This window comes from Hyperolius riggenbachi, chromosome 2, assembly GCF_040937935.1.
Source record: "Hyperolius riggenbachi isolate aHypRig1 chromosome 2, aHypRig1.pri, whole genome shotgun sequence".
In the NCBI taxonomy this organism is placed as follows: Eukaryota; Metazoa; Chordata; class Amphibia; order Anura; family Hyperoliidae; genus Hyperolius; species Hyperolius riggenbachi.
This window is the reverse complement of record NC_090647.1, coordinates 31693985-31706349: the sequence shown is the minus strand read 5'-3', so window position 1 is coordinate 31706349 and position 12365 is coordinate 31693985. Positions and strand designations below refer to the sequence as shown.

The 12365-nt window shown below is 45.5% G+C and overlaps 1 protein-coding gene across 1 annotated transcript in view; it reads left to right on the top strand.

Annotated features, from left to right (window-relative positions):
* Nucleotides 1-377: 377 nt before the first annotated feature.
* Nucleotides 378-12365, top strand: part of LOC137545416 (kelch-like protein 35) — a 40612-nt gene continuing 28624 nt past the window's right edge. The window contains exon 1 of the mRNA XM_068266608.1: nucleotides 378-519. Within this exon, the coding sequence (XP_068122709.1) occupies nucleotides 488-519 (32 nt within the window). The 5' untranslated portion in view covers nucleotides 378-487. The remainder of the gene's footprint in view (nucleotides 520-12365) is intronic.

The window sequence follows — 12365 nt, the reverse complement described above, 5'->3', positions numbered from 1 at the left end:
AGGGATAAACACAGGGAAATGCAAACATAATTACACATGTTTGTTTCGGCGAATCGTTCTGGTTTTCGCACAGCTCCAGCAGGGACATTGATGTGTGTGTGGGAGGCTGAACAGACCAGAAAGCATAAGAAAGCCCCCTTTGTGAAATGCTAGCAGTGGAAGATGCAGAGTGTGTTCTGTACAGCAGTGTGCAGAGTGTGACCTGGTTACCTGTGGTCCTGTGTGTAGTGCTGTGACAGTGTCACAACACACAGTGCTGGTATACTGTATACCCCCACAATACACAAACACACAGGAGTGTGCCCCAGGGGTGGGCAGTCTGCAGCCCCCCTGTCCTTTGTGCTGGGACTGGGGAAGCTCCTCCCCTTCATGTACACAGCTGGGGATAGTGGAGGAGGAGGAGGATCAGCAGCCAGAATTGTGTTCCCTGACTGTCACTGTGTGTCCCCTCCCTGCACTCAGCACATACAGACAGGTGCACAGGACCATGCCAGGCTCACAGCCAGCCCTGCACTACAGGTAATAATGAGTGTGATACAAGGCTTTGTGCCTGATGCTGCTGCCACCCTGTCTGCTGACAGCTGCCTATATTTGTGTGTGTACAGTGTACAGTATGTGCGTGTCTGCTGCTACCTGTGTGTGTGTGTTTGCAGTCACAGTGCACAGTGTCAGTGTGTGCCTGCTGCCACGTGTGTGTGTTTTACAGTGTGTGTACAGTTTGTGTGTATGTGTGTATTCACAGTGGTGTGTGTGTCTTTACAGTGTGTGTGTGTATGTGTACAGTGTGTGTGTATGTGTGTATTCACAGTGGTGTGTGTGTGTGTTTACAGTGTGTGTGTATGTGTGTATTCACAGTGGTGTGTGTGTGCGTTTACAGTGTGTGTGTATGTGTGTATTCACAGTGGTGTGTGTGTGTGTTTACAGTGTGTGTGTATGTGTGTATTCACAGTGGTGTGTGTGTGTGTTTACAGTGTGTGTGTATGTGTGTATTCACAGTGGTGTGTGTGTGTGTTTACAGTGTGTGTGTATTCACAGTGTACTGTGTATACAGTGTGTGTGCGTGTGTATAAAGTGTGCGTGTTTGTGTGTGTATTTACAGTGTACTGTGTGTGCTACTGCTACCCCATGTGTGTTTGTGTGTGTCTGTGTGTGTGTGTCTGTGTGTGTGATGTGGGTATTCACAGTGTACGGTGTGGGTGACTGCTACTGCTGCTGCTGCTGCTGCTGCTGGTGTGTGTGTGTGTGTGTGTGTGTGTGTCTGCTGCTACCCATGTGGGTGTGTAAATACAGTGTACAGTGTGTGTCTGCTGCCACCTTTGTGTGTGTATACAATGTACAACGTGTGTGTGTGTGTGTGTGTGTACACAGTGTATATGTGCTGCTACCTATGTGTTTCTGTGTACAGTGTGTGTGTGTGTGTGTGTGTGTGTGTGTGTGTGTGTGTGTGTGTGTGTACTGTGTGTGTGTGTACACAGTGTATATGTGCTGCTACCTATGTGTTTCTGTGTATAGCGTGTGTGTGTGTGTGTGTGTGTGTGTGTGTGTGTGTGAGTGAGCTGCTAACTGTGTGTATCTATAATGTACGCTATATAGTGTGTGAAGGGAAGGGGGTATTATGTGTGTTTATATATATATATATATATAGTGTGTTTGCACAGCCCCCCCCCCCCCCCCTCCCATTATGTGTGTGTCTGCTGGTATATGACATGTCCTGTATGCCCTTATTATCATGTGTTATCTGTGTCTATTTATAACAAATCCACATGTTATTATCTGTTATCTGTGTGTCTGTATATGTAACATAGCCACAGGTTAGATCTGTTATTTGTGTCTGTTTGTGTCATGCATCCAATTCATGCATTGTTACAGTGTGTATTGTTTTGTGTCTGTATATACATTATATCCACTCTTTATTATTTGTTATCAGCTGATATTTGTGTCTGTCTATACAGTACATTATATCCACACTTTATCACTTGCTATTATGTGATATTTGTGTCTGTATACACTATACATTATATCCACATGTTATTACTTGTCATTATTTGATATTTGTGTCTGTATATACATTGTATCCACTCTTTATTACTTGTTATCATCTGATATTTGTGTCTGTACATACATTGTATCAGACATTATTATTATTTGCTATTATGTGTTATTGATGGCACAGTTTGCAGTGTATACACACATTAACCTCTCTCTAGTCTCTGAGTCTTTGTAGAAAATGTAAGTGAAGTGAAGAAACATAAATCTTTATGTACTGGTGTGTTATGTTTGCACTGACACTTGTAGGGATATTGCTGTTGAGACTGGTGTGTGTGTATGAAATCTATAAGCACATGTAGCGCTCTGTATATACAATGTATGCTGTACACGTGGGTCTTTCTCTCTTGTGATGCGCAGGATGTATATAAACGTATAGATTTCTGTGTTATTGCGGAGTGATTGTAACTTCTCATCTATCTACAGTATGTATTTATCATCTGTCTGTCTATCTATCTATTATCTATACAGCACCAATATATTCCATGGCGCTGTACCAAGTAAAGGGGCCCATACACTGGTCGATTTCAGCCATCGATTCTATCAAATCAGCCGATCGATTGATTTGCGGCCGATTTCTATCGATTTGGATGGATGTGATCTATCTGACAGGATGGAAGATCTAGGTCGATCTGCTGCTGGCTTCAGATTGTTGGCCCGTAGAGTTGCATTGGATCTAATGGTCCAATAATGCATTTAAATAGATCTGAAATCTTTTGGAAATTGGTCCCTAGTGTGTGGCACACATCAGATAGATTCCTGTGAGATGTGACTTGACAGGGATCTGACAGAAATCTATCTGATGTTCAAATCTGCAGCAAATCTATAAGTGTACAGCCACCTTCAAGGGGTCCATACACTTAACGATTTTCCCACCGAAATACAGCAGATTTGATCACTGTGATCGAATCTGCTGTGAAATAGTTGGGCAAACGCTGACCGAACGATCGATTTCCTTCCAAAATCGATCGTTACCGTCGATCTGTCTGTGCGGAAGATTTTGCTCGATCGCCGGCGGGTCGGGAGTGCGTCGATAGCGGCGTTGAATGCCCAACGACCGCCGCTAGCAGCAATACATTACCTGCTCCACCGGCGCGTGTCCCCGCTGTCACTGCTGTTCCTTCGCTGCTGGGTTCTGGGTTCCGGCTGGCTTCACTTACGTCCTGTCCTGACAGGAAATTTAAACAGTAGAGCGCCCTCTACTGTTTAAACTTGCCCAGACAGGAAGTGAAGTGAAGCTGGAGCCCAGAGCGGAGAAGAAGACAGCGGAGACCAGGGAATTCGCGCCGGCCGGATAAGGTAATGTATGCGGGGGGGGGGGGGGGGGCGATAGCGGCAGCTCAGCAGATGGTGAATCGGTTTCATGCTGAAATCGATTCACAATCTGTTTGCAGTACAGGCAGCCATACGATCCCTCTCTGATCAGATTCAATCAGAGATGGATCTATCTGTTGGTCGATCTGATGGCAAATCGACCAGTGTATGGCTGCCTTACGAAACAAACATGGGGTACATAATAAATCAGACAATGGTATACAGAACACCAATATACAAAATTGGTAACAAAATACAGAATCAATACAGAATTGGTAATTACAGTACCAAAAGTAACATGAGGAATGAAAAAAGAGTATAATAAATTGCAAGACATGAGAGAGCCCTGCCCTTGTGAGCTTACAATCTATAGGAATAGAGGGAAACAAGAGGTGGGGTAGTCGCATACACTATACCTAGAGGCAGTGTGCTTTAGGAGATCTAGTAGGAGTGCAACTTGGCCTAAGGTCAAAGGGGAACTGGCCTAAGGTAGAGCGTATGCTTGATGGAAAAAGTGAGTTTTGAGGGAGCGATTGAAGGTATCAAAGGTTGGAGAGTGACGGATGTGTTGTTGAAGGGCATTCCAGAGGAGGGGTGAAGCACGTGCGAAATAGCTATCTATCTACTCTATCCACCTACCAGGTTTAACTCACAAAGCAGCATTATGCTGTAACGCATGGACTTATGGCCATTATTTTAGCCCATGCATAACGATTGCTACGCATAAAGCCTTGTTGCCGCTCAAGTCATATCTTTTATTTGGCAGCCAATTTATCTGCAAGTGTTCCGGGCGATTTATTTTAGCACTTTTTTTAAATTTCATTTGTTAAATTTTCTTGCTTCTAATAAGCACTGCTGTAATGGATATTTATGGCCACTTGTCACTAGGGGGCAGTGTGAGACAATAACAGAGGAGCTCTGCTTTCAGTTTCTTTATTTTCTTCTAGAGAGGGAGATCAAAGCATTCCAAGAATTTGCAGCACGAGTTCTGCCGACTGAGGTCAAAAGCCGCGCACTTATCTCAAACCAGATAACGCAACTGCTTTGCGTATTATTTCCTATTCATTCATCTAGCTATCTCTCTATCTGTCTATTATTATTATTATTTATTTATATAGCACCAACATCTTCTGTAGTGCTGTATCTCTCTGCATGTCTGTCCGTTTCTCTCTCTGTCTTCCTATCTAAAGCAACCCATTGACTATACAATATTTTCCTTCGATCTTTCGATCAGATTTTTACGATCGAATTGTACAGAAAGCCATGCAGTATGTGGAGAAAATTGATGTGAAACGATTCTGTGGTTGATTGGAATAGAAAATTGTTGGATTTTGCGATTGTATAGGAAGAGAGACATTGCCATAATCGTCCTGTTTATGTGAACAGTTGACAATTAACTTCTGATTACTTTTGATCCTGCAAATCTAATCAAATGATCGCATCGTATGAAAATATTGTACTGTTAAGGTGCATACACACCTCTTGATTTTATGTCGCCCGTCGGGGATCGGGATTCGATCCTCTAGGGCGATATCGCTTGCCGGCCTGTACAGACGCGTGTCAGCTGTGTAGCTGATGACGCATCTCATGCGGACTTGTCAGTCAATGTGCTGCTGAGGTACAGCTGAGACTGTTCTCTTATCTTTGAATGCAGAAGATAAGAAAGCTCCAGAGAGACTCTGAGACACAAAAATAAACTGTGAAGCCTAAAAAAAGTATATTTGAGCCGATAAGATGGCAACTTCCACACTACTGAATGTGACAAGAATGTGGGTCGGAAAAAGCAGACTGGATAACTGTAATGCTGAAATGGCAATCTCTCGTTGGATGTGTTACAGGGATCAGCACGCAGCCAGCGGCGGACACAGGCTGTGCGGCCCTGGTCCATTAGGGCCCATGCAACTGCACCACAGTCATGGCCAGATTATTCTCTAGGTTCATGTTTGCATTGCCACCCAGCAGTTCAGAGGTTTTCTCTCCTTTCCTGTGTCATTCCCCCCATGTGTCTCTCATTATAACTGTGTAAAGTGCTGCAGAAGATGTCAGTGCTATATAAACACATAATATGAATTTGGTAGGACATATAACTATGGTAGGATTAGATTGTGAGCTCCTCTGAGGACAGTCAGTGACATGACTATGTACTCTGTAAGGTGCTGCAGAAGATGTCAGTGCTATATAAATACATAATAATAATATGGTAGGGCATTAGACTATGACTATGGTAGGATTAGATTGTGAGCTCCTCTGAGGACAATCAGTAGCATGACTATGCACTCTGTAAAATGCTGCTGAAGATGTTAGTGCTAAATATGCTTGTGGTTCAGTCATATATATACTACATATTGAATTGGTAGGAAATATATGCTACATTGTAACCTTAATACAGTACCTACAGAATGCAACCTAGATTCCCATCATGCTTTTATGTGATTAACAATTTTTGGATCCGCCCATGATCCGGTAAGACCACACCCAACTCGTATGGGGCCCATTGCTGGCTTTGTCTGCCACGGCTCACGGCAACAGTGTGGGCCCGGAGGCCGTGGGAAACCTCTGCAGGATCCATTCCAGAGGATTCCTTTTTGTTCGGCAGTTATTTCATTTTGTCTCAGGTAAACTTTGAATGCTGCACTTTGTTGCACCCGGTTCTGTTGTTTAGTCTTTTTCTGACCATCCCCTACTCGCCTCTTTAAAGGGAAGGTTCACGCACCCAAAAAAACCCAAATCCACTTACCTGGGGCTTCCTCCAGCTCGTTGCAGGCAGGACGTGCCCTCGCCGCCGCTCTGGAGGCTCCCGGTCTTCTCCGGTGGCACACCCGACCTCGCCAGGCCGGCTGCCAGGTCGGGCTCTTCTGCGCTCTAAAGCTGACATCATCGGACGTCCTCTGGGCTGTACTGCGCAGTAGGTAGGAGGTAGGCTGGAGGAAGCGGATATTCCCTTTAAAGTGAACCTGAAGCAAAATAAATGTATGACATAATGAATTGTATCTGTAGTATGGATAATTAATAGGACATTAGAAGCAAAGAAAAGAGTCTCACGTTTTTATTTTCAGTTATATAGATTTTTTTTATAACATTGCATCGTTCTGTCATATTTGCAGTTTGAAAAAACACACGGGACAGATTTATCAAGAGTGTCTGAGACAAAATATTGGTAGGTTTTTAGAAATCTGTGCAGAATTGTCTCAGGCATCTTAAAGAGAAACTCCGACCAAGAATTGAACTTTATCCCAATCAGTAGCTGATACCCCTTTTACACGAGAAATCTAATCCTTTTCACAAACAGACGATCAGGGGGCGCTGTATGACTGATATTGTGGTGGAACCCCTCCCACAATAATCTCTTGAGTACGTACTCTTGGCAGTTTCCTGTCTGTGAACCCTGTTGCATTGTGGGAAATAGCTGTTTACAGCTGTTTCCAACTGCCAAAAGCATGTAGCAGCTACATCACCTGCCAACAGTAAAAATGTCACCGTGTGATGTCAGAATGTAAATCGGGGAGAGGAAAGATTTTACAATGGGCAAACACTGACTAAATCATTTATACATAATTATTGTAAAAATGAAGCACTTTTTTATTACATTATTTTCACTGGAGTTCCTCTTTAAGAAATCATTAGATAGTGCAGATTCCTTCTAAAACTGTTGTAACATAGGAGGGGCTAGGAAGGTCTCTCAGACAGTGCAGTGTGTGAGGGGAATTGCTGTTGCTGAGGTAACCAAGATATCTGCTGTATTGATAGCAGCAGGTTCTGAGGAGGAATTCAGCAGGGGGGAGGAGCACATCACTGCTAACATCTCCCTTCAGTGATCAGAAGCTGTCGCGATTGGCTTCTGATCACGTGATCACTACAATCGGCAGCGGATCGTAGTGATCACTAACAGAGCAGTGGCGGTCTGAAGGGAAGAAGAGGTTCAACTCATCTTCCTGACAATCCCCCGATGATCGTCACTTCCCTCCGCTCTGGCCGGCATCCCCGCTTGCTCTGACGTAATTTTTGGGTCCCGGCTTGATGACGTCATCAAGCTGCGACCCAAGAACTTAACGGCAGTACAAACAGGATGCCAGCCAGAGTGGAGGGGGGTAGAGCTGCTTATTGCTGGAGCTTGGGAGGTAAGTAGAGGCTGCTGGCAATATGGGGACACCGGGCCACACTGGTGACACCATGCTCAGTTAGACTAACTGGGGATCTGGCTGCCTGACCCCCCCCATGTAAAATGCGCCCCTCCCCCCATGTAAAATGGCCTGGTCCTTAAGGTGGGTAGGCAACCGGTCACCCAAGGGTTACACTAACGTTCTGTAAAAAATATCAGTGCCTGTGGTTGATCTGGAAAGTCATTTTGCGGCCTTTAGTACCGGGCCAGGCCCAGTCCTAGCAGCGATCGGGTGTCATACGTGACCAGCTTGTCAAATGGAACACTACGCATACGGTTTCTGCCACAGTGCTTCTGTCTAGGGAGCCACAAATGTCACCTCTGGCTGAACTTGCCAGAGCAGGGCAGACGGGCCGCAGAAAATGCAATCTGCAACATCAGATAGAGCCATTTCCCTATTTCAGAAGGCCAGACAGCCAGCTGTCTCTTCTCATAACCTCCAGCCTCTTCCTTGTGAACTTCTCTCATCTGACCACATCTGTCTCACACACAGACCACGTGTGCGTGGGACACGTCTGACAGGAACCAGCCGTGACACGTGGCCCACACACAAGAGGGGAAGTCACAGCCAATTGTTGTTCTTTTAGGTTCACAGCAGAAAAAAAGTTACAACACTTGTTTTTATGCTGTGTTTGGTGGGAAATTTCATGGGGCATATTATGACGGCTCTGAGTCTTCTCTTCCTCTTCTAGCAAATGGTAAAAGCCAGAGCAAGATCATCTACAAGGCCAGCTAGGCAGGTGTTTGGGGCCACAGCGCCTATTGGGTCAAGGGGCCCACCTGCCACCTTCCCTGACCCCTCTCCACCACAGATTAGCAAAAACACCATAAGGGGGAGCCGGAGCGACTATTTTGCCGAGGACTGCATTAATCTTTAAAGTTATTGGGATCCACGTAATAAAAAAAGAAACCAGATACTTACCAAAGGAGAGGGAAGGCTCTGAGTTCTAATGAGACTTCCCTTTCCTCTGCCGGTGCCCTCGGTGCAGTGCTGGCTCCCCCGTTCACAGACGTTCACAAGACTTCGGAAGTCTTCAAGATCCGAGTCCTCCCGAAGACAGGAGGCACCATACTGCGCATGTGCGATAGAGGGCGCTCACGCGTACACAGTATAGAGCGGCCCATCTTTGGGAGTACTCGGGATCCCGAAGACTTTCCGAAATCACCTTCGCCGGTGGAAGGAGCAGTATTTGACTAATTTAGTCAAATATTGCAGCGCAGCACCAGAAGAGGAGAGGGAGGTCTTATTAGGACCCAGAGCCTTCCCTCTCCTTAGGTAAGTATATCTGGGTTCTTTTTCTTTTCAAGCGTTCCCAATGACTTTAAGGCTCTGTTCACATCTAAAATCGAAATCGCTGACCGCATTGATTTTTGAATTTTAGCGCATTTTCCCCCTCCCGGCGCTCCGCTGCGCTCTATGATTTTTTGCAAAGCGGTTTTGCAGAGCGATTTCGTTTTTTCACTTCCTGACGTCACTCAGGAAGTGAACTCTTTGACCCTGAAAAGAATAAATACAACGTACTTCTTAAAAAACGCGGACGCAATCACCGAATTAAAAAAAATGATTTGTGAGCTTTTTGCGTTTTTCCTATACCTTCCATTGTAACAAAATCGTCCTGAAAATGGTACAAGCAGCGCTTTGCTGAACGGAAAGTGGACGCAACGCACAGATATGAACTAAGAAATCATTGCACAAGTGATTTCAGGGCATTTTTAAAAATCGCTGGGGCTCAAAAAAGAAAAAAGTAAAACGCCCTAGGTGTGAACAAGCCCTTAGCGGGACTGAAAGCTGTTTAAAAAAATAAGAGTTTCACTTACCTGGGTGAGAGACATACGGAGGCTGCCATATTTATTTCCTTTTAAACAATGCAAGTTGCCTGAATGTCCTGCTCATCCTCTGCCTCTAATACTTTTAGCCACAGCCCCTGAACAAGCATGCAGATCAGGTGCTCTGACTGAAGTCTGACTGGATTATATGCATGCTTGTTTCAGGTGTGTGATTCAGACACTACTAGTACTAGAATGATCAGCAGGACTGCCGGGCAACTGGTATTGCTTTAGGCTGGTTTCACACCAGGACGTTGCGTTTTAGGGGACGTTATGGTCGCATAACGTGCCCCTAACGCAACTCCTGGTGCTCCCTGCTTTGGACGTCAGAGTGAGCCGCGTTGTGCAGCTCACTCTAGCGTCCGTGATGCCGTGATGCGTACTCTTGGACGCATGCGGCATCACGTGGTCCCGCCCGGGCCAATCGCCGAACAGAGCGGCCGCTCCAGGAAGTAAACACTGCACGTCACTGAGTGCAGTGAATATTAATTAGCCATGTGCCTGGCCGCTCTCCGCTCCTCCCCAACGTTACTGAGCATGTGCAAACAGTCTAACGCAGCTCAGCCGCGTCCAAAGTACTGCATGCAGTACGTTATATTATGGCGCAGCGTTACAATGTAACGCAACGTGGGCACTGTGAACAGCCCATTGATTTTTCATTGCTGTGCGGTGGGGTGCGTTACAGGCTGCTCTAACGTGCGCCTGTAACGTCCCACTGTGAAACCAGCCTAAAAGGAAATAAATATGGCAGCCTCCGTATCCCTCTCACTTCAAATTCAGCTTAAGTGCAGGAGGGAAACACCTGGGGTGATAACTAAAAGGTGGCCGAAAATTGCTCGAAGTCTGTAGATCAAGAAACTGATAGTCTATCCTATATCATTTAACTTTCATAAAATAAAATAAAAAAATTGAGGAATGTGATAAAATTTCTCGAACAAATAACGAAAAAAAAAAGGTTTCAATTTTTCTGTACAACCGATTGTTTTTATTGACTTCTCATAAATTGATATCATTTTCTTGTATTGTGTGTGTGTGTGGCCACCTTAAAACTATTGGAGAGAGGATTGAAGCTTTGTACTTATGCTAGATCAGGGGTAGGGAACCTATGGCCGGGAGCCAGATGTGTCTCTTGTGACGGCCACATCTGGCTTGCATACACATCAGTAGGGGCTGATTCACTAAGCTACACTGCTCAAGCAGCACAGCTCAGTGTGGCAGTGCAAGTAACATTTTCAAAGTAGGCACGCTACCAGAGGCGGGACAAGGTCCTCCAGTGCCCAAGGCTGAAACACCAAAGTGCGCCCCCCATCCCTCCCACCCCAGCCATCACACTGAATTCTAATAGACTAAGAGGCGCCCCAGGGGCCCACAACACCTTACTCTCTAGTTATCTGGCTTGCAGTCACTGCCATGTATCCCCTTTTCTTATTTCTCTCTGCTTCAAACACAATAGGGGAATGATAGCTGAGTGAGTTGTGCGCCCCCTACTACACTGCGCCCTGAGGCTGGAGCCTCTCTTGCCTCTGCCTCGGCCCCGTCCTGCGCCCCCTCCTACACTGCGCCCTGAGGCTGGAGCCTGTCTCGCCTCTGCCTCGGCCCCGCCCTGCGCCCCCTCCTACACTGCGCCCTGAGGCTGGAGCCTGTCTCGCCTCTGCCTCGGCCCCGCCCTGCGCCCCCTCCTACACTGCGCCCTGAGGCTGGAGCCTCTCTCGCCTCTGCCTCGGCCCGGCCCTGCACGCTACTGCTGTAACATGCACTACTAACATACTCGTGCTATCCCAAAACTAATAGCCGCTCCAATTGTACTTGTATTTAACTTGAAACATATTGTATGGCTCTCACGGAATTACATTTTGAAATATGTGGCGTTTATGGCTACACAAAGGTTCCTGACCCCTGCGCTAGATGTTTCTTGGTTGGGGCCACCTTTGCAGAGGCTATAGTGTGTACAGCAGCAACTGTTCCCCCTCATTGGCTGCTTGACTTGGCTGGGCACATGACTCTGACGCATGCAGCTGGCCCTCTAACCCCTCCCCCCATGACACCGGCAACAGAACACACCGCTAGCCTCTGTACATCTTTCTCTACAATGGCGTAAGCTTGCAAGGGCAAAGCTCTCTCACCCTTTTGTGTCTTGAAATTTGTTATTAATTTTATAGCTTGCACTGTCAATGTAATCACTAGTTCTGTATTTTGTACCAGTGTCCATATTTGATGTATATCGTTATCTGTATCATTATGTTCCCCTTGTTGTTTTGTACTCTGTACAGTGCCACAGAATATGTTGGCGCTTTATAAATCAATAATAATAATAACTAAGTAGCTTGGGACTCCAAGTGTGATGTCATGACCATGGTCCTTCTATCTGTGAACCTCATTGCATTGTGGGAAATAACAGTTGTTTCCAACTGCCAAACAACCAGTATCTCCCTCTGTGCATAAAACTTTCAGTAACAAACATTCTGTACAGATCACCTGGCAGAACTAATGATGTCACCGCCAGTAATACATTTCAGAATGTAAATCAGGGAGACAAATATTTTACAATAGGCAAACACTGACTAAATAATCTATACATGAACACTGTAAACAATAAGCAATTGTATTCATTATGTTATTTTCACTAGAGTTCCTCTTTAACATGTTTAATCTAGATATTCATTTTAGCAGAGGTGTAACCAGTAAGGGGAAGAAAAAAAAACAGGAAAAGAAAACATAGAATCTATTTTACAGACAGGACAGGCAGGAAACTCAGTGATAAAACTCGCATTGGAAAACATTCTGCGACTGCAGTTTCTGGTGTCCAATGATGGAGAACGTTTCCACTGTCATAAGATGTCCTCTGAATATGAAATATTACCAGTCGGGACACGAATTCGCTGAGCGCCCATTAAGCTGGCTGATTTTCTGAATGGAACGCTTACTGGAACCGCCAGCGACCAATCACAGCCCTTTCCTGTTCGGCTGCCAATATTTTATTTAACTAACAGACATGGAGGGAATTAACCAGGGAGGGAGG